A 26,414-nucleotide genomic window follows, 5' to 3' on the forward strand; every position below is an offset into this window, starting at 1 on the left:
GACTAACAGTGAGCAGCTCAAATTTGAGTAAGCAGCTCAAATTAAATTCCAAATGTAATTTGGGGTAAGTTTACTGGCAAAGGTTTCAAAGTATATAGTCCGAGCAGCTGCTTAAATTGTTTTCTATTCAAATTGGAACCAAACTCTTGAAATGTTTACTGTAAGAGTGCATCAAAAGCTAAAGTCATCTTACCCCCTTATACCACAAATATCCTATTTGAGAATGCCAGGCTGAGTGTTAGTAGGGAACCAAGTTAGCATTGATCCTGTTTCAAGATACTATCAAAGATGGACATTCACAACAAATAATGCAGGAAGATGCATTAAAGGCAGTGAAAATGTCCTACCGTGGAGAAAATGGTGAGAAAGAGCATGTGTAAGAGTGTGAGAAATGTGTCCCACATATTTTATTATTACAGTGATTATTATAATTATCACTGCTAATAGCAGCAACTATCCTTTCCTATGGGGCTATGGCAGATTCCATGCTAAGCACTTTACATATACCAGATAACTGTATTATCTAAATATCAACTATGTATTTTTCCCTCCCCAAAATCCTATGATTTTGTAGTAAGTATTTTCCCACTGAACAGAGTAAATTACTTAATTTCTCTCAGTTGAAGTTTCTTCAAGTAATTTGTTCAAAACTGCATAGTTTGTAAATAGAAGAGCTGGGACTTAAACCCAAGTCCTGTTCAATACATTCTTACTGAACCCTTCCTATTAATATATTCCAGGTCAAATAATCCTTAAACACATGTTAAATTGTAACTGTGACAAGAGCAATAGATCTGGCCTCAGCAGGAAGGTTCTTCCCCTAGAAGGTCTACTGTGATCTGAGTCTGGAGGAAGAGCAGGAGTTGGTTTGGGGAAGGAGGAGGGAAAAGCATTCCAGGCAGAAGGCACAGAATATGCGAAGAGGCTGCGGTGGGAGGGAGTGTGATGAGGGGGAAATCTGAAAGAACAAAGCAAGATGGGGAGGGGGTATGATGGGAATCTGGCAAATTCAAATGCATTAGGTAAAAATGTACCTTGCACATCACATACAGTGTTTTATAGGCCACAGTAAGAAGCTTCTTTCTCTATCCTAAGCACACAGAGAATTTATTTTATTTTATTTTATTGCTGGTAGTGACTGTTTCCTCACAGGTGAGGAGGGTGAACTAGGGTAGCAGGGCCATGCTGCCTCCCACAAGAATCCTTCAGGGGCAGGGATAAAAATGGATATTCTGGAGTATAAACTTCTATGTTCTAGAATAGACTTCTAAACATTCTCTGTCTGTACAAACGTATACCTAAACACCCCCAAAGTGAAGATTTAAACCGTAAATGGAAAAATGGCATGTGGGAAAGTTGACATAGGTAAACTGAGGCACCATCAAGATTATCTTGGAGGCTTGGGGTGCAGGAACACAGGTGACCCAAGGGTGGTGGGATGGACATGCACAGGAAGAGGCCCCGTCGGAATAAGACAAACCCATTTCCAGCTGAGGAGCAGCAGGTCGCTGTGTTCACACCCGGCTCCACTCCCACCAGCCCCACCAGCCGTGTAGCTTCTGATAAGTCACTCAATCTTTCTGTGACAAGATCCCCATTTGTAATAGTGTCCACCTCATAGAACTGAAAATGAAATAAGTTATAATACATGGAAAGTATTTAGAGCAGTGCCTGCACATAGTGAGTACTCAATAAATACTAGCTATTATTATTACTGCAACTACTATTATGGTAAAAGATCATGATTTGTGGTAAGCAGTTAAGAAAGAAAAGAAAAACATTTCTAAGTATGCATCTGAGACAACATATCCTCAAACTCATATGTGCCTAAGAATCACCTGGAAACCTTGAGAAAAATGTAGATTCCTGGATAGGTCAGAGGTAAGACCTAGGAAATCAGATTTTTCATAAGCCCCTGAGGGATTCTGACACAGCTGGTCCAAACACCACACTTTGATAAGCAGGGCTTTAAGGCCTAGAATTTAAAATAAACATTCAGATATCAATTAAGGTATTTCATCACAGGGGCTTAACTAGAAGAATAACTTTAAAAAACAAATTTTGGATTTTATGTTCTTAAAGAAAAATGAAACAGGATCACTTGCAAAATATACTTCCAGAAGAAGATTGAATAATCAGAATCTGCTTGGTTGATAAAATATATAACATTTAGTTTTTAAAAACCATTTGTGCAAATTTAAATAATAAAAAATCCTTAGTTCCAAGCAGTCCAAATAAGTCACTATGAGCTGCATTATCAAGAGCAACTAAAATAAATATCTGGACAGTGGTACATAGATACTCCTTAATTATTAAATTTTATTTTCTATCAAAAATAATAGAACCAGTCTTTAATCATACAGAGAAAATCCTTTTCTGCTAGGACACAACTAAGACTTTCTGCAGGTTCTTTCACTTTAGTTCAGGGTTTCTCAACCTCAGCACTATTGACATTGTAAACAGATAACTGTTTATTGTGGAAGGCTGTCATGTGATGCTTAGCAGCATCTCTGACCCCGACCCCCTAGTAGCACCCTCCTACCCCCAGCTGTGACAACCAAAAATGTCTCCAGACATTGTCAAATGTCCCCTGGGGGGCAAAATCGCCCCTGCTTGAGACTGAAAATGTCTGAACTCTAGAAGTGACCACAAGTTGGCAGCTTAACCATTTTCAAGTTCCCCCCTACCAATATCCCAATGACCAATTTAAGTCTTTCCACTGTCCAGACATTTTCTGAACATTTTCCCATCGATATTTATGTGCACATATATTTATGTACATGTCAGGACCATTTGCGGTTTTCAATGTTCTGAGAGAAAGAGGCCAATGCTATTGTTAAAAGGTAATAACAATGGTGGCAATGACAAGTCAGGTCAATGACAAGTCACGCCTTATATGCTGCTTGACACTTTCCAAGGCACTGTTGCATATATCAGTCCCAGTCCAGAGTTCAGCAGTAGTCCTCAAATATTCTAAGTCCACATTCAACAGTTTATCACACAAAAAACATTATGCTGCATCTGCCAACGCCCCTCGGCACGACATCACGGGCCTCCTGAGTGAATAACTATAATAAGAACATGAATTCTGGTAAAGCACTCCCATGCCACAGGAGAGGGGGCAGGAAACGTTTCCGCCTAATAGCAAGTAGACAAGTCTGAGGCTCTCAACTCACTGAACAACTTGGCACAGCTCGGCAGCTTTCTCTTTCCTTTGCTTTAAACTCAAGAGCTGACAGAGTGTAAACAGTGAACAGATTCGTCTTGAGTATCACTCCATGGAACGTAACTTGAGAAAGGAAAAGTTTAAGGTGTTCTTTATGATAATTTCTGGGTATTCTCCTAATTTTTTTCAGTGTCAGACATTTTTATTTGGGGAATCAAAAGTTCTAGGGCCTAATATCCCAGTTCTGCCACTGACCCACCAAACCTAAGAAAATCTTCCCAGTAGTATTTTTCAATCATTCATACTAGAAAACAAAATTCTAGTGGTATAAATAGGCAGAGTCATTTCAGTGTCTCTCAGGCACTTCAACGAAGAATTCACCTTGAAGGAACAAAGAGAATCTACAGGTTTTGTGAAGGGATTATTTACACTAACATGTGACCTTCAGAAAAATCAAACAAGTGGCTAACTCCAGGGAAGGTGAAATCACCGGCCTACGGCACACATCTGGGGAACAACATCCCTGAAGACTATAAACAGAAGGTATTGCTCAGTCCTTCTACCCAAACACAATCACACAGCCCAACACTTGGGGTCGTTCTGGCCCAAAAAGACTATGAAAACACTGCTTGGACTCTATCATAATAAACAATGCACATTCCTGTTTTATTTGCAAAAATAATTAGGAACAGCTGCTACTGACACAGAATTTTGAACAGAAAATATTTTACATACTGAACCCAAATATTTCAGAAGTGAAAGAGTCTGACATCAAATGAAGTATTCTGCTTCTTTTTTTTAATTTAAAATAAGGCATAACAATTAACATCTAAACTCCTCTATCTGATTTTTTTTTTAAACTGACAAAAACATTTTCCTGAGACTCATAGGAGACAGCTGCACACATCTGTCGACTATACATCTCTAGAGTAAAAAAAAAAAAAACTTAATGCTTTAGTTTCATACTTACATGTGAGGACTCAGTTCATAAAAATTTCTATTCCTGTAATCTTCCACTTTCTCTGGTGAATAAATGGGCAAGGAGCGGTATGGGTTAACAGATATAACCACACTTCCAATGTATGTCTGTAAAAGAAAGAACAAAACATGCCCCTTAGCACACAGGACGTATTTTAACATCTTAAACTTTAGTGTTGTATATGGTTTCAACCTTTTAAAATCAACACTAGGTCTCCCTTCACCATTCATTTTACACTTTTCAAAAATATGTTGCATCTCTGATGACAGACAGTCAACCATGCTTATTCGTTTTGCTGATAAATGGAAAGCACAGATTTATACATTAAAAATACTTCTGAAATAAATCTCTACAATAATTTATGGCTCTGGATAACAGCTCTCCAAAGCCTGTCATACTTCCCCAAAATTTTGTCACCACCAACTACTGCTAATTATAAGCAAGAGCCGTGCTCTGCCAGCTCTGGTTAGAGCTGTTGTTCCCTTCTTCTCTCATCTTTATCCACCTGTCTCAGCCAACAGGAACCCAGGGTTTCCCCTCCTCGCCACCCACACCCATACCTAACCAACAGGGCCTTCGCTTCCATTCTGCACCTCCATAAATCCGTCAATCCCTACGACAGACTCAGATTAGGTACAACTCAATGTTAGACCTACAGTTATCCTCTGGGAATTCGAACAACATAATTTCATATATATTTAATGTACTAGAAGATCAGAATTTGAATGTCAAATTTAAATATAACATCAAATTTACATATAATGTAAAATTGAAATGTACCTTCTTAGGCATCTATGTTATATTTTAGCAGATGCTAACCTCTCGCACTAAACACTAAACCAGAACACAATTCCTCCTCCTTTCCACTTCAACCCTAAACTCCTAGCAGCACCAGTGGTGCTGGTTTAGTTCATTTTATACAATGCCTAGCACAGAGCCACAAGCAAAAGTCACTAACTGTAACTCATCTTGGCAGCTCCATTTTTTTTGTTTCAGTTTCAACATCATAGAGATGGAGGGTGGGGGAGATGCCAAAAAAAAAAAAAAAAAGCCTATGTAAGTGATAAAACCTTTAAAAAGAAAAAGGCTCATAAAAGAAAGAAAGAAACAATGGGGAAAAAGTCACCTTCAACTTCCCACCTGTCCAATGTCAACCCACAAAAGGTAGTATTTTTTTTTAGAGCAACAAGTTTTTCCAGTATTGCCACCATAGAGATTCAAGGAGACTGTCAGATCTTTCTAGAGAATTAAAAAGAATAGAAAACGAAGGAACAGTAGAAATGTTCTACTGATTTTTTTGTTACATGGATCACAAGGATTTTAATTACAAAAGACTTTCCCCCAATTTGGAAAACTGAACAGGTCACATATATACTTTCATCCTATAAGAACATAATCTTGTCAAGAGTGGACAAGACTGCCATTGTGAAAGAAAAATTGCAATTTCCATGTAATTTTTTTCTAACATTCTATCATGAGGACCTGATTAATTTGGCCTGACAAAGATGGCAAGATTTTCTCAAGAAGGTTTCCTGGTCACCATCACACTGCAACCCACCTGGGCAGGTAGAAGGGCGATGCTTGACACTGAATAACTGTCTGAATAGCTTCCAACTAAAACGTTAGAATTAGCTGGATTGGCAAGTATGAAAATATAACCATTGGTTATTCCTTTAGCATCTGCTGATTAAAAGACCAGCCTTCTTTAGGTAGGAAAGTACTACTTGAATCCTTGTCCCTTTTTAGGTAATTTCTTGAATGTAATAATTTTTAAAATATATAGATTTGCTGTTAGCAGAGAAACCAATTACTGAGTTGGTCTTTAAAACCAAACTTCACTGTGGATTAATCCTTGATAAAAATCTGCTCTGTGGCATTCTTGCATGAAGAACAAACTGCTGCCTCAAATTCAAAATCAAAAGCCACACTACTAATTTGTAAGTTTCTCTCTGTTACTTGTGACTCTTAAACATACTGAATTATGTGTGCTTTTTCCCCCATCACCTAGAACAATGCCTGGCGCACTGATGATGTGCAATAAATATTTGTTAACTGAACGACTGATCCACACAGGGTGCGTTCATCACCATGGAAGCAGAGGGTACAAGCCACTGACTCACATACAATTATTTTTGTGTTGAAGTATAATACCAAACATACTATTTACAGTTCCTAGTATTTATTAAGCCTTTTTGCTATGTGTTGCCACTGAATAAATCCTTAAACTATATCTTTTCCCCCTCAGTTTCCCTGTCCAAGTCTGGTAGATTATTACCAAAAATGCCCAGAACAATTCCTTCCATCCTTGCATGCACACCCTATTTGTAATGTGACTTTGTGACTCTTACTATCAAGAGGTAGAGTTTATTTCTCCACCCCTTGAATCTGGACTTGTCCGTGTGAGTTGACTTAACCACAGGGACATTAGTAAATGAGACATAAGTAGAGGCTTGAAAAGTATTTGTTTATTAAGATGTGCCCCCTTTTTTATGACGGTGGCTGGAAGCCATGGTATGAATGAGCTTGAGCAAGCCCGCTGGAGAGGCCCCACGGAGAGCCGAGGTCCCCGACCTAACCCTGCTATGAGACGTATGAGTGACGCCATCCTAAACCATCTAGCCCTCTCTTAGGCCACCAGATGCCGAAAGCCACATGAGTGATCCCAGGTGAGACCAGCAGACTTACAAAGCTGAACTCAGCCTAAATTGCTTTCCCAGGGAATTATGAACAAATAAATGGCTGTTGTTTTAAGCCATTAATTTTTGAGGGTGGTTTGTTATTATACAAAGTAACAATAACTGACGCACCTACATGGCTCTACAAACCAAAAATGGGGCCAAGCAGGACAAGCCTTATCATCCAAATAAGCAAACAAAAGAAAATGCATTCTCTCTCCATTCCATTTTATGTATATGGTTCAGGTACGTATCCACTAACCCTGAACTCCCAACAGGTTTGTCCTCTCCTATGTTACCTGTCCTCACTGTTTGAGTTTCTTGAAGGTTCTATGTGCATTAGCCAAAGATTTAAATATCTCCGCATGTGCCAGTAGAATAACAGAAATGTTCAGTCGCAACCCTCCTCCCTCTGAGACACAGAAAGACGCAGAAAGACATTCCTGGCAGCAGCTGTGTGTGGTTTAAAATCCTACTCTAGTTTTAGGCAGCCACCCCTTCTACTTTCAGGTAACTGCAGCACCAGAATAAACCTGCTTTTCAGGGATCAGAACAATGGTGACCAGATAGTTTGTTTTTACATAAATTAACTCCTGGACTTGTGAATGTGATATAACATTTCTTTTTCTAACAAACAACTGCCTACTATTTAAAGTTAGTATTTTCTTATTTCATCATGCTGTAAAAAGGAGGATGAACTAACTCGTTGCTAAGTAACCACCACAGCCACTGCCTGGCTGACCACCTCCATGCTCCTGGACCTCTGCACCCCAAGTCCTCAGGCACGCACACACCACGACCAACATGGCAATGGAAAGCTCCCCGTCCCACCGCCCTGTGGGACAGCCTCTGACATCCAGGAGGGAAAGGGAAGGGGGAGGGAAAGAAAAGGAACCAAGAGAGAAAGAGAAGAGAAAGGGAAGAGGGAGAGTAAAAGGCTCCACCTTTCTGTAAGTGGCACATTCAGTTAGCAAGGTCATCTTTCCCTTCTCAAGGGCAGATGTTAAGTCCAGAATGTATAAACATTCTTAAGTCAAAACCATCTCTGTCTTCCTAGTTCAACATTCCAAAACAGATGTCTTGTGAATAACCAAATAATACTTGAGCAATAATACTATCATGATTACCATGAAAACAGAAGTCTTTTCTGGAGGACTTGCAAGCCACCAACTTCCACTCTCCAAACCACCATTCAGAACTCAAAAGAAAGGCCTGAGTAGTCAAAATATATAACCCAAAGGCCATGTGTTTTATTGCATAGAAAAGTTCCTCCAGAACTCAGTCCTCAGAGATTTCATTTCAACGGTCTGGGCAGAGCCCAGGAATCTGTATTTTTTAAAGAGACCCCAGACAAACAAATGTGGAGCCAGAGCTGAAAACCACTGCTTGTCGCCCTCACCTGCAGGACACTCAGGCTCAGCAGGCTTTACTCCCAATAGCGACAACCTGCTAGAGCCACTGTTGGCCTAGCTTCTGTCTCACTTTCGCCTTTAAATATCCCTGTATAATTAATTTTGAAAACATTTTGAAAAGAAAAGAAAAATCTTTCTAGCCTCACTTTCGTTTTAGCCACATTTCTAATAAACTGGGCATATGGTATCTCAACACATGACAGAAAAACAGCAGCAACATCTGTAAACTGGGGGAGGCAAAAAGGGCCTTCTACAGCAGCGCATTTCAAATATTTGATTATGACTTATGGTAACAAAATTTTCATCACAACCAACTATGCATATGTGTGTCTATTTATATGCAACACATACGCGAGATTAAAAACTTCACAAAACCAAAAATACTCTTATTTTCTATGTGAGGAGAGAGGTATGGATATTTTTTGTTCTATTCTATTTATTACAAATTTTTTTTTTTTAACTGCTGGCCCTCGCCCACTAAATGGTTTCCATGAGCCATTAATGAAATGAAACTTGCAGTTTAAAAAATAATGCTACAGAGCACTCCTTAATCCTTTATTTAGTTTGCTCATCCCTTTCTGATACCAATGGAAGCTATGAACCTTCTCCTTGGAAAAACACACATGCACATAAAAGTTGGCATACACTGGATATACTAGGTTAAGAACTCCCACCGTAAGGGAAGAAACAGTGGTCACTAACAGAAAAGGAAGAGAGAAAGAAAGAGAGAGAGATTGGGGGGGGGGGTGAGGGGGGGCAAACAAAGAAAGAAGAAAAAAGTAATCATAATAACACTAAAAGTATGATTGGACAGCCCCATGGCTCAGCAGGCCCTGAGTGCTCTACTATAATCCTGAGTGAGAACACAGCACAACAATCAATGGCCAAAGTGAGAGAGTATTCTGGTTTCGACAACAAGGTTATACGCAATACATTTAGGAAGGATACTTAACCGAAAAATTCAGTATTAAAGCATGGCTTTAATATTTTGTGAGTCTCGCTAATGGGGAACATTCCTCCACAAAGCCAGATAAGTGAAACATCGGTATATGTACATAGAAAAGTCAGAATAGTTTTCACGTCTTTTATATCATAATTCTTCCCAGGGCAAGATAAAGATCTTGAAAAGCCCTAAACCCTGAAAGTTTACATTTCAATTCTCTATATGAAATTTAAAATAAATTATAACTAAACTATAAAATACATGTAAGAAAATCCTGCAATGACCTGTTTGCACCACAATGACTACTTTGGCACTTTTTTGAAATATCAAATTCTTCCAAAACATATTTTTAAAACCTCTGCTCTGCTGGGGCTCTAACCAGGAATCCAATCTGCCTACCTACCAGCTTCCTTATTTTCTTCAGAATAAACTTATTTGTTTACACATCTCCAGAGTGCCGTAAAAACTCATCCCCAAACCTATTAAAGTGCTGGCATAGAATATACACTTAAGTACCTTTTTACTGAGCAATTCCTAAAGCCCCATGAGATAGATATGAATTCTCTATCTTAATGTCCACAACAATGGAGCACAAAGAAGTTAAGTGATATGACCACATTAGCTAGCAGAAGTGAAATTAAGAGTGGCCAAGAATCTGTTCTCTTTCATTAGAGCACACGATCTATCTGTTAGGTCTGGGAAACTTTGGCAAAAAGTGGCCAAGAAGAATGCCTGATCCCAGGAAGCTCGTGTAGTACAATGCCACACAAAGCATCTCCAACCTTTGTATAAGAAAGTGCTCCTCTGTTGGGCAAAAGCCTTGTGTTTGACCATCTGAGGAATGCTGACATCCTTTTACCACCAGGAATAAACAACACGGCAGAAAGGAAAAGATCTTCTAGTCACAGGGAAAATCTTTTTATCCCAACAGAAAAGATTTAACCATAATCATCCTTTGACTTCAGAGAAATAATTCAGGAAAGTGGCAATGTAGCAAGCAATGATTACTTAAATATCTTAGGCCGGGCGCGGTGGCTCACGCCTGTAATCCCAGCACTCTGGGAGGCCGAGGTGGGCGGATCGTTTGAGCTCAGGAGTTCGAGACCAGCCTGAGCAAGAGCGAGACCCCATCTCTACTAAAAAAATAGAAAGAAATTATATAGACAGCTAAATATACATATAGAAAAAATTAGCCGGGCATGGTGGCGCATGCCTGTAGTCCCAGCTACTCGGGAGGCTGAGGCAGGAGGATCACTTGAGCCCAGGAGTTTGAGGTTGCTGTGAGCTAGGCTGACGCCACGGCACTCACATTAGCCTGGGCAACAGAGTGAGACTCTGTCTCAAAAAAAAAAAAAAAACAATTGATACCAAAAAACTAAAAAAAAAAAAAAGAAAAGAAAAAATAAATATCTTAATACTATTTAGTCTAAAATGACATCAAAGAAATATTAAGGAAGGTGTAGGAGTCCTCTAGGACTGACTGAGTCTCCAAGAGTCTCCGAGTCATGTTACTTTCATCTCTGAAGTAATAATGGTTTAAATCCAAGAGGAGCCAGGACTCAAGTAAAAATAACCCATCACAAGGCTGCACTATCACACTGACTGCTAGACTGAGTTTAGGCTACAGTCATTTAACAAGCAAGCAACAAATATATTAAGGGCTAACTTTAGACAAACATCATGTTAGGCATCACTGGGGAACATAAGAAGCTCCCATGGTCTGTGCACCTGAGGAGTTTATAATATAGCTTAGGCAGTAATTTTTTTAGATACAAAACACAAAATTTAAGAATTAACTAACTACTCTAGACACTAAAACCAATGAAATAAGATTTAAGTGATTCTTGGCTGAGACATTAGATTATCTCACCATCTAAATGAGTGCTCTGAGTGTAGATGAAGGAAAGGTCACTATGAACCGCAGAGGTCTAAGAAAACTCGAGGAAGACAGACTTGAGCGGGTCTAAAAGGACGGGCATGATTCCAGCAAAGAAGATTTCCTCCAAAGAGTGGCCTATGAGATTTTAGGTTTTAGGTTACAGTTGAACTCACACACATACATACACCTTTTTTTTTTTTTTTTAATTTTGCTAAGATAATTGTCTCCTTCAAAATATATTTTTTTAAAGTAGGAATTGCCAGGGACTCGGATATTTGCCTACCCATGTTCACAGTAGCCTTATTCACAATAGCCAAGAGGGGAAAGCAACCCAAGTGTCCATCGACAGATGAATGCAGAAACAAAATGTGGCAGACGCATGCAATGGAAAACCATTCAGCCTTAAAAAGGAAGAAAATTCTGACACATGCTACGATATGAGTTAAAACATGAACAGAGGCAGAAAAGCCTACCTGAGCACATTCCAGAGAGAAGGAATGGAACAGCTTCCCTAGACCAAAGACGTCCTGTGAGTAATTAAGGCAGGGATCAAACTGTAAAGAGCCCTGAATTTCAGGGCTAGTAGCCTAAGCTTCCATCTGAAAACAGTTTTGAAGTGGAAACTCAGTGTGTGGTGAGAGGCTTAGATGATGAAACTGATGGAATCTGAAGCCAGGTCATCCTGCCTTAAGTACGGTATTTGGGCTCTTTACTCCAATTCTATGTCATCTTGTATCAATGATGCTTCAATGTATTTGAAATAGTGTGTAAACCCTGGCTCCAAATTATCTAGCAAAATTCTGTTTTGTGTGAATTTGGGCATATTATTTAACTTCTCCATGTCCCAGTGTCCTCGCCTATACAAGAAAAAGAATACTATTAATAGTTCCTTCCTCATCTAATTCTGAGGATTAAACAAGATTGTGTGTCAAAGCACCAAACACAGCACCTGACATACAGCAAGAGCATTACCTACTATAATTATATAAATTCAACTGGGCTCTGATGGAATCTATTGGCCACTGTAAATAGCCAAACCAGGACTTGAAAGCCTATATAAAATATGTTAAAACCTCAGCTAAATTCATTAACGAGTCCTATCATACCAAAGTCTTGAAGACTCTTACGAAATGGTCTTGGTACACAGGAAACTGATGAGTTATCAGATGAGCAAGTGAGGTATGTCTTAGCAAAACTAATATTTAACACATTGACTGCCACACTAGAAAAAAAACTTTTTCCCTTGGGGTCACGATGTTTTATTATAAAAATAAAATAAAAACTTTGAAAACAAAACAATCCTTTCTAATTTAATGAAAAATTTACTTTTTATTGTTTTCTGTGTATGAGTTATAAGCAACTTGAAAAATAGTTCACAGCTCCCAAGGTAAAAGATACATGAGTTAACATATGTTTCACGAGGCCCTGGGCTCAAAACTAGCGTGAGTTAAATACAACTCACATGGCAGTTAATGTGTTAAAGCCTGGAATACTGAGGAAATGACTATACAAGACAAGCTGGTGGGAATCTTCAGAAATGACAATATGCTATTTACTCACTTCATGATGAGGAATCTACCCTCTTCCTGGGTCTTGGATCCTGGGAATTTGATCACAAGACATTAAAATATTATATGCCACTGTTTTTAATTAGATTTCTGTAAGACTTCTCAAATTCCCTTTCAGAAGGCCTTTGTCTTAATTGGTTTAAGACATGGTATGGTTTACCAAACGTCTTCACTGTTTTCTAGACACAGTTCAAAATTGTGCAAAACAGCCTAAGCGAATATAAGATCATAACAGATTTAGGTGTCCATCTGAGCTTTACATTTTAAAAAATGTAATCAATTCAGCACACACATCTCACATCTCCAGTCTCAGAAACATATTTGTGATGCATATGCAATAAATATATAAAACTGATGCTAACAATCTATTTTTACAGGAAAGAGACTGGAGGTATTAGAAGGTTTTAAATAACTTGCCCAAGGTCTCACCATTAGGAAGGCAGAGGTAGAGTTCCATCCCAAAGCTCTACGTCAAAGTCCAGACTCTAGAACAAAGAATGGTGACTTGCTCAGGCTCGGTCAGCTGCATGGCACACAGGCAGGTTTACTGTAATAATGAACATGCCCAGGAACCCCTGAAAACCTGTCACCAAGCTACAAAAAAAGTTGGTCCCCAAGGGTGATTACGGGGTCCAGGGCAGCTGTATGGACCAAGGCAACACGAGGCTGTGAAGATTTCCTCTCCAGTCCTAAGTCAACGTGCCTCCTCCCCACCCAAGTTTCTGCTTCTTCCGGGCCTGCCACTAGCTGATTTGCTCACTTTCTACTCCACAGGCAGTCCACTTCACAGACTCTTAGTCACAGTTTTTGCGTGTTCATGGCTCATCCCAGCCTCTCTCGACATCATCACTGCCAGCATCTCGCTTTCCGGGATATGTTATTTTTTTTAGTATTTCTCCATTCAGAGTTTAGGTAAAGAATCTAGCCCTATTTATCTTTTTCTAGGCTGTGCTTTAAATCACTAGCCTTAGATCAGGAGCCCACACTTAGAGCAAAAGGTTCCACAAGCCATGGCGGCCAACGGCAGCCACAGGCCTGTCAGGCACAGTCACTGCTATCTAGTCCAAGACATGCCTACACTACCATCATATTATATCCTCATGCTCCTGGGTGCCGGTCATTTCAGACTATGAATTAAAGAACTATATATGAGTTCCATGCCACGCTGAAATACTGGCTAAAAATATCACCTTGGGCAGCCTAATTTTAGAGCAGGATGAGACAATACTTCCATATTGTCTTTGAGATAAACTCTGTCATGAGACAACTAATTTCCAAATATATACCATTCTCTAGACCTAATAAAACTTTCTCATCCAAGGTACAGTGTGGTCAAGTGTTATAGGTATATTACTTGCTACAAGCTACAACTCTTGAAAATATAATGTGGTTAATTCCAAGTAGTAACACAACAAGGCCGGGCGCAGTGGCGCATGCCTGTAATCCCAGTACTCTGAGCGGCTGAGGTGGAAGGATTGCTTGAGCCCAGGAATTTGAGGTTGCAGTGAGCTATGAATATGATGACACCACTGCACTCTATCCAGGCGACAGAGCGAGACTCTGCCTCAAAAAAAAAAAAAGTAGTAATACAACTAAAATGAAATCTGTGCAATGAATATCAAAAAGGAAGGGAGTAACAGAGGGAAAGAGGAAGGCAGGGAAAGGCAAAAAGAAAAAGAACCTAGTTAAAGAATACCTTAGTTTCTGAAACCCTAAAGAAAAGTCATTCTGGGTTTCCAAGCTTGGCAGTCATGGCACCTACCATGTACTCCACTCCTACTATGTGCCAGGTACCAGACTAACATGCCCCTTCGTCCCCACCACAACTCAGCAAGGTTAAGTACCACGATGACCACTCCATGGACAACAGAACCTCTATTACTTACAATGATCACAGTGGTTGTCAGTGGCCAAGGTTCAAACTTAGGTCTGTCTGCCAAAACCCATGCCTTTCCCAACATGCCACGTCATATCTCACCCTCCACTCCTTCCAAAGCAGAGTTCAAAAAACAAAATAGCCCCTCTTTAGAAATTAGGATTATCATTACAATGTATCTGCACTACAGGTATAGCAGACAGCAATGCATATATGCATATGTAGAGGGGACAGTTGAAGTGGTGACATGTCCCTTGTGCTGAGTTGCTCCTTCTTCCTCTTCAGCCTTGTGTCCATAAAGGTGAGGACCATTTGCAGCTGCCAGTCACCTGCCATCCTGGGAACATGATGAAGAACACTCTCCTCCCAATACCTTCTCCCCCCTTCCAGAAGAGGGAAGAATCATCCTCATGGCTGTTATCACTTTCCTTTGACTTGTGAGCACCATGTAATGATCAGTAGAACCTTAGAAATGAACACATTTGCTCCATGTCACATCAGTTCCTGTGGCACTACTGAGCGCTAACTCAATACGTGGCAAAAAAGCTGATTATCATTTCAATGATTTGTCCAGGCCATTCTCAGACTGCCTTGTTCTAAGCCTACCTATTCTTCAGTACATACCCAATTATTTTGAAAACTGAAAGGGCTTTCATATTAGTGGTATTATTAATGCTCATAGCAACCGCGTAAAGTTAGCAGAACTATCATTGAGAGCACGGCCCTAGAGCCAGACTTCCTGGGTGTGAATCCTACTCGCTCGCTGTGTGACCTCAAACAAGTTATTTAGCCTTTCTGAGCCTAGTTTCCTCATATGTAAAATGAAGATAATTTAAAAACCTACAGTGCATTGGACTCCAGTAAGAATTAAAGGAACTAATGCATGTAAAGTGCTCAGAACAGCACCTGGTACCACTAAGGATGTAATAAACATTTGTTCTTAGCATTTATCAATTTACCAATGAGAAACCAGTCTCGGAGGAGTTATGGGACTTGTCCAAGGTCTCAAAGACAGTCAATGGCAGAGCCAGGGCTGGAGCTCAGGTCTTTGCTTCTTAGTGCCACCACACTGCTTCCAAAAGATGACACTCCTACGGACCTGACGTCAGGCCTTAATTTCTTCCAAATCAAATCTCAAGTATGGCTTCAACCAGAATATTTAAGTTAATATGTTACAAAGATTATACAAATATTTCAAGTCTTATATAGTGCCTACATGATAAAAAAACTCTCTAAGGTTGATAAACGACAGATAAATGTGTGCCAACTTTGAAAGTTCTAAGAAGAAGAAATTTTCCAATCACCATAGGTTTTAAGAAAGCTTGCAGGGGTTGAAACTGGCAAGTTACTACCCAAAATGACTGTTATTATAAAACTGTCCAAAAGATAGACTTTGCCCAGAAATTAGACACAACATTTCTCTTCAGCATCATGATCTGCCATCTTTCACCAGCTTTATCGAGACTTCCAGCGCTGCAGCTCCAGTCCAAACACCCAACCACACTCTGGAAAGCACGTACAGCCTGCGCTCCAGGTCTGCCTTAACTGTCTACCTTCTCAGCGAGCCAAGGAAGCTGAGCGGGGCTGACGGTGAACCACTCACTCACCATCAGGATTAGGCACCCCCTGTTAACAGGGCTGGGATCCCTCCTCATTTCCCTCCATGGTCTAGGTGGCATTTGGAGGTAGCATTAAAGACTGCTCTTGTTCCAATCAAACCTTGTTGAATCTGGGTTCTCTGGGTAAAGGTCCAGCCATCTAAACAAAAGAGAACCTCCTCCTACTTCCATTTCTGGAATGAGAAAATTAGTTTTTAATCAAACTAACATAATCTTAAAGATGACCTACCACCCTATTAACCACTACTCACGCTGAAAATGCCCTGCAGTATGAAAGGAAGAAAACTACGTTTTTATGTTACGTATTTGAATTTTTTTTCAAAAGCATTTGTTAATTTTGTAATTAAAAAAAAACTTTGTAAAGGAAATTAAAAAAAAAAAACCTGGAGAACAGCTGGGTAGCAGGAATAACAATCAGTTGGACATTTGAACTCCAGCCCTGCTCTCTGTCAACAACTCCATGAGCCTGGAAAAGGCACAGGCCCCGAGCCTCAGGTGAGACTGCAGCCCTGCCAACACCTGGACCTACCTGGTAAGACCCTCAGCAGAACACCCAGCTAAGCCAGGCCTCAACTCGGAGATAATAAATGTCTGTTACTATAAGTCACTAAGTTTGTAGCAATTTGTTTTGCAGCAAGAGAACACTAATATGCCAAATTCCCAGGAATATTTATTATACTCATAAGGTGAGATTTTCATATGTATAAATGAAAAGTATTTTTGAAATGTCAAATAAATTATGTTTAACCAATATTATTTTCATTAACTCTGCAACATTTTAAACTAAATATACAGTATTTATGTCTGGAGTATATTTCATAAAACTATCTGATCCCATCCCTTCTGGGAATCCCAATTCTAGTACTAACTTCTAAAAAATAACACAATTTTTCCTAGACTTCTAAGTAGTCACTCTTACAACTAAAATTGGTTTAACATAAGCTCCTAAAATTGGACTCATTCAGACCCCTATATCTCAATGATCCCCAGCCTGACAATTCAGATAGAAACAAACTAAATTTACTGGAGGGCACCAAAAATACTTCTTGCCAGAGAACAGACACCTTGGTTCTTTAGATTCCAAATTTGTCCTGGGCCTTGTTATCACCTAAATTGCAGCTTTCCTGTTCCCAAACAGAACCGCAGTCCTGACCAGTCCCCCTAAAAACAGAACACATCTGGCTGGACCTCAGCTCTGCCATCTCCCACACCACAATAAAAGTCCACATGAAGTCCCGCCACCATCCCGTCTGACCTGGGGGCGGGGGTGAGGAGGCCGGAAGAAGGTCTGACAAAGGACAGAAAGCATACAGAAAAGCAGTGCTCGGAATGTCACGACCAGCACTTCCCAGCCAGTGACCCCACACACAGCCTGCCAGAGCACACGGCACGTCCTGCAGCTGGGCCCAGCTTGAACTGCACGCTGCCAAGAGGGAGGAACAAAAGCAAGCAGAGTCTCTGTCTCTGTGTGTCACCCCATCCGCGCAACATTTCCCTCTATCTCCTCTCACCTGATCCTCCTCCGTCTCCACAGCCCTAACTGCAAAGACCCCGTCAATATCTGCAACTGTCCCAGATTTAAAGACCCAACCTGGCCACAAACAGCTATGAACCCACTCGGTGCTATTTAAATAAGTGTGTGAACCTGCCTAAGAGTGAAGAACAGATATTCCTGGAGCAGGCATCTTACTCAAAGAAGGGTTGCAAGCAGTACATTAGACCGAAGCAAACCCATATGCAGTAGTGCGGCCATCCCCAACCCCTGGGCCACAGACCAGTACTGGTCCACGGCCTGTTAGGAACCTGGTCGCACAGCAGGAGGTGAGTGGTGAGCAAGCAAAGCTTCATCTGTATTTAGAGCCGCTCCCCATCTCCCTCCTTCAGCCCGACCCGGGTCCGTGGAAAAACTGTCTTCCATGAAACTGGTCCCTGGTGCCAAAAAGGTTGGGGACCACTGCATTAGAGATCAGAATAAAACTTGGAATTACTTTTGGAAGCAAACATTTCAGCAAAATTTCCCTAAAGCACACAGACTTCAAGTATGCCCCCGAGTCCCTGCAGAAGCTATTTACTCTTCTCTGCCATTGGAAGCTCACCAGGAGAAGAGTTTGATAACCATGCCTGTGGTTTACCAGAAGCCTAGGGCTCAAGTGACAAATGCTTCCCGGGGGCACATCCTTTAGCCTGGTATCAACACCAATAACGCCACTTATTACAGAATTCCCCACCACACCAGTGAGGGCTGTACAGCAGGTGGGCTCCTCGGCAGGCATGGCCCTTTCCCTCCTCCTAGCACGTGGACAGATATAAGTGGTTGGGTATCCCCTTTTCACACACAGCCCGTCTACTTTGAACAAAGCTGACCCAACCCTGGTCCTAAACATCCCTTTCTTAGGCCACTCAGCTCACTCCCACCGCCTGGTCACAGTCGACGGTTTGAGGAAGGTATGTGACTCACACAGCCTAACCAGGGTAAATCTCAGACTCTGACTCGAGCACTAGAATAGAGCATTGACTCTTCCAGACAGCACGGCGTACGAATGCAACGCATGGAATGCTGCAGCTGCTTTGGCACTACGAAGCCTCGGAATGAAGTAACAGCCAAGGAAGGTAAAGCAGATCGCAGGAAACAAAGTCCCTGGTGATATCGGAGAGCCACAATATCAAACCAATTCTGAAAGCAGAACTACTTGCGGACTGTCAGGTATACAAGTGAATAAATCTCCTCGTGTTGCTTAAACCAGGCTGGGGTAGGTGTGACTTCCAACAAACACATCCTGACACTTCTGACCAGCTTCACACAGCCTCATCCTACAAAGAGCCTCAGGTTTAGTGCGACAGAATGACAAGGGAGTCTACTTCCAGAGCCAGCTGGCTGCAGATCCAGAGGTTCCCTAGGGGTTGTGAATGCTCTAGAGCATCCGTACCTTATATCCAGGCGCAATGCAAACCCTCATGAGAGCTCTGTGAAGGCAGGAACTATTTTTTATTTCTAAATATGTGAGGGGAAAAAGAGGAAGAGTAGATGGATGGCAGGATGGAAGAACAGAGCCCCCCGAAGGCAAGCTGGTTCACACAGGAGGTTGCTGAGGCTCTGGGTGTACCCAGAGTTCAAAACTCGGGGCCAAGGGTCCTTCCGTTCACTAGTCCCCTTATCAACCATGTCTCTGAACCTACAAATGACCGTTCAATACGCTCACATGATGGATCATCCTAAATGGTCACCCACTTTTCTAGTATGACAGAGCGACTATAAAAGAGATTTTTTTGGTAACTACATCTTCATTTGCTGGGAAAGAATTAAAAAACAAAGCAAAGGACAAAACAGTAAAATGTTGCATTGTCATATTAACTTAGCCTTGGGCATCAAGCTAAACAATTTTGTGGCAACCCATGAACAAAAGCAAAGCAGGAGTATTATCAGAATAAGGGCCAGAAATAGATTTCCCAAGGGTAAGATACATGACATGTGGGGCTGGGGAGTATGGTAATCAAATTTATCGTGCAGCATTTTTTAATTACAAAAGCAATATATGCTTTTGTAATTAAGTCTCAAAATACAGAGGTCTAAAAGAGTAACCTTTTCTGTTCTCACACCCCATCCCACCCCACCGTGTACACAAAAGTAACATATCTTTCTGTGTTTGCGTACAAATACACACAAACATATGTACATATTCATACCTCTCCCCATTTTTTCTTTGGGGAAAAAATAAAAAAATGTGTGCTTTCCTTTTATAACTCTGTCTTTATAACTAGGCTGGAGTGCAGCAGCAAGATAACAGCTCACTGCGGCCTTGAACTCCTAGGTTTAAATCATTCCCTTTCCTCAGCTTCATGAACAGCTAGAACTACAGGTACATGCCACCACATCCAGCTAATTTTTTTAGAGACAGGGTCTTCCTATGTTGTCCAGGTTGGTCTCAAACTCCTGGCCTCAAGCAATGCTCCCACCTTAGCCTCCTGAGTTGCTGGGATTACAGGCGTGAGACACTGTGCCTGGCTCTTCCGCAACCCCCATTTATTTAAAAAAAATAGGATCATACTATACACATTACTCTACAATCTGCTTTTTTTTCACTTAAAATAGAGAACATCTAGCTCATCAACATGACGCGTGTTTAAAGTTATAAAAGGAAGGCACACATCTCATAGAAATAGTAGCCCTAAAGTATCATGGAAAACATTAATTGATGTGAATAACTGGAAGCTGAAATCAATTTTCTGCTTTTGTTTTACAACCAGAAAGGGCATTCCAAAAATAATTTTGAAAATAAAATTATGTAGGACTGAAACCCAGACATTTTGTCTGCTAAAGACTTATGAATGTTAACACTTGGCATTTTGTTAAAAAGGGGATTGTTTAATTTTTAGTGGCCACAACAAATCAGGTATCTGAATGCACGTAATGTTCTACTCTCCATCCTATTTTCAATTCATCTAAAAGTGAACTGTGCTTTTTAGAGCCAAAAAGAAAAATAATCAGCAACATTAGTTACAATATAATTGATTCCCCTTATCTCCATCTCAAAGACCAACGTTTAAGGTTTGTCTTTTATTCGATACTAGACCATGCTTTCAATTAAAGCTGGAGAATCGTCAGGCTTTCCCACCTGAAAGCAAAACTGCTACACTTGGAGGGAATGTGACACCAGGCCACACTGCCAAACCAAACAATGCCACCTCCCTGCTCTGCAGCAGCATTTTCTACCTTTTCCATTTGGATCAGCACTTTATTTATTTTTGAGACAGGGTCTCACTCTGTTGCCCAGGCTGGAGTGCAGTGGTATCATCATAGCTCACTGTAGCCTCAAACTCCTGGGCTCGAGTGACCCTCCTGCCTCAGCCTCCTGAGTAGCTGGGACTATAGGCATGTGACACCATACCCAGCTTATTTTTTTCTTTTCTTTCTTTTTTATTTATTTATTTATTTTTTTTTTTTAGAAGCAGGGTCTTGCTATGTTGCTCAGGCTGGTCTTAAACTCCTGACCTCAAGCAATCCTTCTGCCTCAGCCTCCCAAATTGCTAGGATTACAGGTGTGACTCACCGCACCTGGCCTTGGATCAGCACTTACACCTCAGTTTAGTATCCAGTTATCAAATTAATATTCCCAAAGCAGTATTCACATGTCTCATGTTACCATCAACCTCCTCCCAACTCTAACAATATGAATTGGGAAGGATTAAAAGTTCAATTCCTACATTATGACCACTATTTCGTAAAGAAATGAATTATCCAAAGTTATCCTTGAAACATGATTGGTGCTATGGTCTGAATGTTTGTGTCCCTCCAAAATTCTTATATTGAAACATAGTCACCAATATGCTGGCTTTGGGAGGTGGGCCCTTTGAGAGGAAAATAGGTCACAGAGGTGTCACCACATGATTGGGATTAGAGCCCTTACCAAAGAGGCCACAGAGAGCTTCCCCCTTCCACCCTGTGAGGACTCAGTGGGAAGACAATCATCTGTGAACCAGAAAGCAGTCCCTCACCAGACAACGAATCTGCCAGCCCCTTCGTCTTGGGCTTCCCAGACTCCAGAACTGTGACCGATAAATTTCCGTTGTCTATAACCTACCCAGTTTATGGATTTTATGTTACAGCAGCTCAGACAGACTAAGACAGCTGGCTATCTACAAAGGAAAGCTGTATGTGACATAAAATAATTTAGCTTATCGTTTTGCATAGAATTTTTAAAAATACATTAGTTCCATAAAAGCTATAATTGATCCTACTTGTAACACTTTATCACCTGTCCTTTTATTTATTTACATTTCTTTCCCACATTGATAGACAGAAAAATATGAAGCATGTCTCCATAACCCAGTTCTTCTCCATGCACAGATGCACATTTTAAAAAGGAGAAAAAGAACTCAGGTACGAGGCAGGATCCATTAACCCTGCACTTCCATCCAATCCGTCCTGTTTCCTTCTCATCTAGAAGTATAGGGAAAGAATGCCCCATTTCTTTGGTTTAGTTAACAACACACTTTTATCTCCAGAGATGCAAGTTTCTATGCTTTATGCAAACTCCTGAAAAGCTACACAGAAATGTATTTTTTACTCACATTTTGTACATATTTAGAGAACTTGATAGTTAAAGTAACACTGTGAAATCCCTTATAGAGAATTTTTACAACATGAAATTTCCTCCTATTATTGTAAATAGGTATTTATGCTTTCATTTTTGTATATGGCATTATACTTTTGTATAGCAGGACATGACTAGTCCCAAATCTCCGGAGACCAAGCACATATTCTTATCTGGTAGTTTTTGCTGTCCCTACTAACTACAAATGTCAAGAAGGTTGATGTCTTTTTTTTAATAGTTCACTGCCTTGCATTTTAATGAGTAGTTTCTCAATGATTAGATTTTGTTTTTATTATGAAGGCATCCAAAAAGATGCCTCTGGATTTCAAAATTCCTTATGAACATATGTTCCTCACAGGGCAGATGCTGAAGTGTTCCACTTGCTTTAGAATGTCCTCAATATCTGACACTCTGCACACAGCTGATAACTCTATAAGCACCATTTGGAAAGCAGACTCACTTAACTAATCGATATTACTTATGTGCCAAATGCTCAAAACTCTTTCTGCGGGTACAAATATTAATACTTCTGGACTCTAAGAAACAGAGAGAAAAATGAAAAGTCTGAGAAAGAAAAGCCAGCTGTCTGCCACAAAATACAAAGTCCAAACACCACAGATGACCTTCATGTATACTCACATATATTTCATTATGGTCAAAACGCTTCTTGAGGTTGTTGATGAAGGTCTCCTCGTTGAGAGGTTCTAAAAGAACCATGTCTCCAACACCAATCATATTGTCCAGAAGCGAGGTTTTCACCTCCATTTTGGCCATGGTCTCCCGCTGCAGGAGAGAAGGAAAGGGGTCAATTTAAATAAGCAAAATTATTTCGATGGATTCTTGGCACTACTGGAGAAATGAAACCCTGGAAGTTCCAAACGCCCCTCACCTGTTTCACGAGGTGTCAGAACCTCCCCTCCCTACGAACTACGTCCGTCCGATGCTGCTGAGTTGAGTTGGTTGCCCCATCTGCCAACCCGCTGCAGCAAATGAAGCTCCTTCCCAGCCTCTCATCCCAAGCAAAGGCCACCTACTGAAAGAGCCACTAGAAAGCCATGATCTTTGTTGTCTTCCTTAAACCATCCCTTCTCCCCAGCCGAGAGCTGCAAAACTCCAGCAAAAAAACCCAGCCCAGCCCTTCCCCCAGGCCTTGCATACCAATGCCAGACTGTGAACCTGCTTCCTCCAAGACATATCCTCTGGCATTCCATGATGAAATTCAGAATGCACTTTCCCAAAATAATGTTTTGAAAAGTAATGCTGCTAACATTTATTGGTTACTTGCCACATTATCAGATACTACCCCAAGAACTTTAATGCATTAATTTAATCCTCATAATAACGCTATAAGGTAGGTATTGTTACCCCCATTTTAAGACAAGAAAATTGAAGCTCAGAGAGATTAAGAAACTTGCTATGGTTACTTAAGAGTGTTTTGCATTTGGTGTGAAAGAACCCAATCACCACTTATAACATTGCATCCATGGGAGGAAATTTTATTCCAGGTACTCGAAACGGACATATGAAGAAAAGAACACAACCCACTTGCAAATCAGAGGTTGCCAATATGATATAACCTGCCAAGAGTGACCTCCATGTTCTTAATTTTCATTCCCACAGACGTACCAGTGTAACAGCAAAATCAAATTAACATGCAATGAACAGACCAGAAATACTATAGTTTCCCTTTGGCTAGATGCAAAAGTATACCAAGTGGAAAAAAGGCACATTATAAAGGCAACATTCTACCACATTACTAATGTGTATGGTGTCACCCAGCATTGAAATGCTAAGTCCTCAAAGCTTCCAATCTGATCACCGTCAAAAGTACTAAAATTCTTTCAAATATCTGAACATACGAAAGTGGCATGTTTGTTAGAAAGGAAGTTGGCATTGGAGTACATGTGAGCATGTATGTTGTGTGTGTGTGTACATACATGTTTGTGTTAATTCTTCTAATAGGACCATAATCAAATGGTAAAATGATAAAACTAAATTCATCTGGGCTATTCCTTCTAAATGTTTCCAATACAGAAGTCAATTTTATATAACTTCAGTATACTAATACTGAATAATTTTTCAGAATACTAATAAATACTTACATATATACATGCCCCTGATATTGAGTGGGAAGTACATTTGAATTTTTTCTATTAAGGAGTCACCCGAGCATATTATGTCCTTCATAAAAAGGCTGGTCTGCTTGTTTATGTCATAGCAATTTAAATTTAAAAAATGGCCTCCTATTCTAGTCTACAACAACCAGGAGATGTCTTAGAGGCAATAGAAACTACATTTAGTTGGTCTGTTTTAAAGAGAACTGGGAAAGAAGACCAAAATGTCACACAAAAAAAAAAAAGAGAGAGAGAGAGAGAGAAAGAACTGGGAAGGGCTGGCTAGTAACTAAGTGATTCATTATTATTAACTCCTAGCAATTTATATAAATCTACAAACATATCCTTTTTTTTCTTTGACCCTACTAAAAAAAATTGGGGGGCCTCTGAAAAGCCAAAAAGAGAGACTAAGATGAAGTCAAGAGGATCTCCCATAAACAAGAACAACCAAATAAGGAACTATTTAATACTCAAAAGAAGAATAGAGTAATTTTTTGTTAATTTATGTATTTTTAATTTTGTGCCAACTACACCTGGAATAAATAGTCCCAGATATCACTTAAACCCAATAATGGGGGCCCAAAGAATGAGTTCCTGCATTTTGAAGTCGGCCAGGCTCTTTTTTCAAACAATATTTGTGGGGATGGGAGAAAGTGCCCCGCTCTGGAGATGCAGCAGGAGCCAGCCAGGGGGACAGCGGGGCCACGCCAAAGTCCCCAGACAGACGTGCACAGGAATAGCACCATGAGTGCCCAACCTCTGTCACAATAAATTAACATTTAAATCAAATTTCAAGTCCTCAGACTCATGGAATGCCAGAAGCACTCTAGCTGCGATGCATTACATGTAATTTGGCAGATGAGGGAAGAAGGCTTAGGGGCTAAGGGGGAAGTCAACCTGAGAAGGGTTTCAAAAATAACTACCTCAAACCAGCAATTTAAATTAAGCAAAGAGGTTGGATAGGAACTCTCTGCCCTGCGGTGGATTCCTGTATAGTCTATTTATAGAAATAGCTGCAGAAAGACACCAAGGCCTGCCTCACTACAGGTAACAATAATTAAGCAGCCAATCTTTCTCTGTAATTAAACCTGCTTTACAATCTTTTCCAATATAAATTCCAAGAAAGTTTGTATGAGTTCTAATTTTTACACCTCTATCCCAACTTTAGAATCCAAAGGAGAGTAGCAGGCAAAATAAATGCTGGGTTGGAGGCAGTTGGTAAAAAGTGAAAATCTCTGACAACACAACTTTTGCAAACCAAACTGAAAAGGTGACACCACGATTCATTTAGTCATTCAAGCACAGGTTTACATTTTACCTTTTAGTATCTAGGTATTATACTTTGGAGGAGGATATGCTGACAGCCTCTTTCATTCTCAACGTAAAAACAAGGCAGTAAGAAAATAGCGTGGTGGTATGTCCACATCTTCCTAAAAATGGATTGGTTTCCCATATGGTGACCACCACCTCCAACCTTGGTTTGGTTCATTTGTTCCACCAAAAGAATTCATTTGTTTTTTTCTCTGAAGGAGCTTGTTAACTAACTCAACATTTCCATAAACCAACCATCAGTGGAATTCACATCGGGTTACATGGAGAATGAAATGAGAACGTTTGCAGAGCACTGGGGATACTTTTTGTTTGATACCTACTATGGGGTGTATCTAACTTCTCCCTTCCCAAGGGCCCCCATGGGAATCCATGTGGTTCCAGGGAAGGCGATGCTACCCCATGCTCCAGGAATTAGCATGTGATCTAGGCTAAGTCAATCAACACATTCCCAACTCCCAGCCACTGTAACTTTTTCAAGGCTGGGCAAGTGACAGCTTGAGACTTTGGCTTGGATATTAGCATGAAGGTTCTCTCTACCTCTGGATGGCATGACTTGCAGATGTGACACTTGGAACTGCGGTAGCCAACTCTGCTTTCATGAGGGGGGCTGGTCCGAAGAGGAAGAATATGCATGGAGGAGGGCAGGGCGAGAAAATTACCTAGAATTATTAGTGCCAGAGCCCTGCTGGAATCCCAGGCCTCTGGATCAAATTGCACTTGAACCCCACACCCTGTCTCTCAAGTTTTCAGTCATGTAAG

General features: G+C 40.6%; 1 protein-coding gene across 4 annotated transcripts in view; it reads right to left on the reverse strand.

Annotated features, from left to right (window-relative positions):
- Window positions 1–26,414, reverse strand: part of MYO1B (myosin IB) — a 175,532-nt gene that overhangs the window by 120,929 nt on the left and 28,189 nt on the right. For all 4 annotated transcript variants that reach the window (XM_069490627.1, XM_069490463.1, XM_069490383.1 and 1 more), the window contains exons 2-3: window positions 22,849–22,992; window positions 4,137–4,252 (exon numbers count right to left, since the gene is read on the reverse strand). In XM_069490627.1, coding sequence (XP_069346728.1) covers window positions 4,137–4,252; window positions 22,849–22,983 — 251 coding nt within the window. In that variant the 5' untranslated portion in view covers window positions 22,984–22,992. The remainder of the gene's footprint in view (window positions 1–4,136; window positions 4,253–22,848; window positions 22,993–26,414) is intronic.

Source organism: Eulemur rufifrons, chromosome 1 (genome assembly GCF_041146395.1).
Source record: "Eulemur rufifrons isolate Redbay chromosome 1, OSU_ERuf_1, whole genome shotgun sequence".
Lineage (NCBI taxonomy): Eukaryota > Metazoa > Chordata > Mammalia > Primates > Lemuridae > Eulemur > Eulemur rufifrons.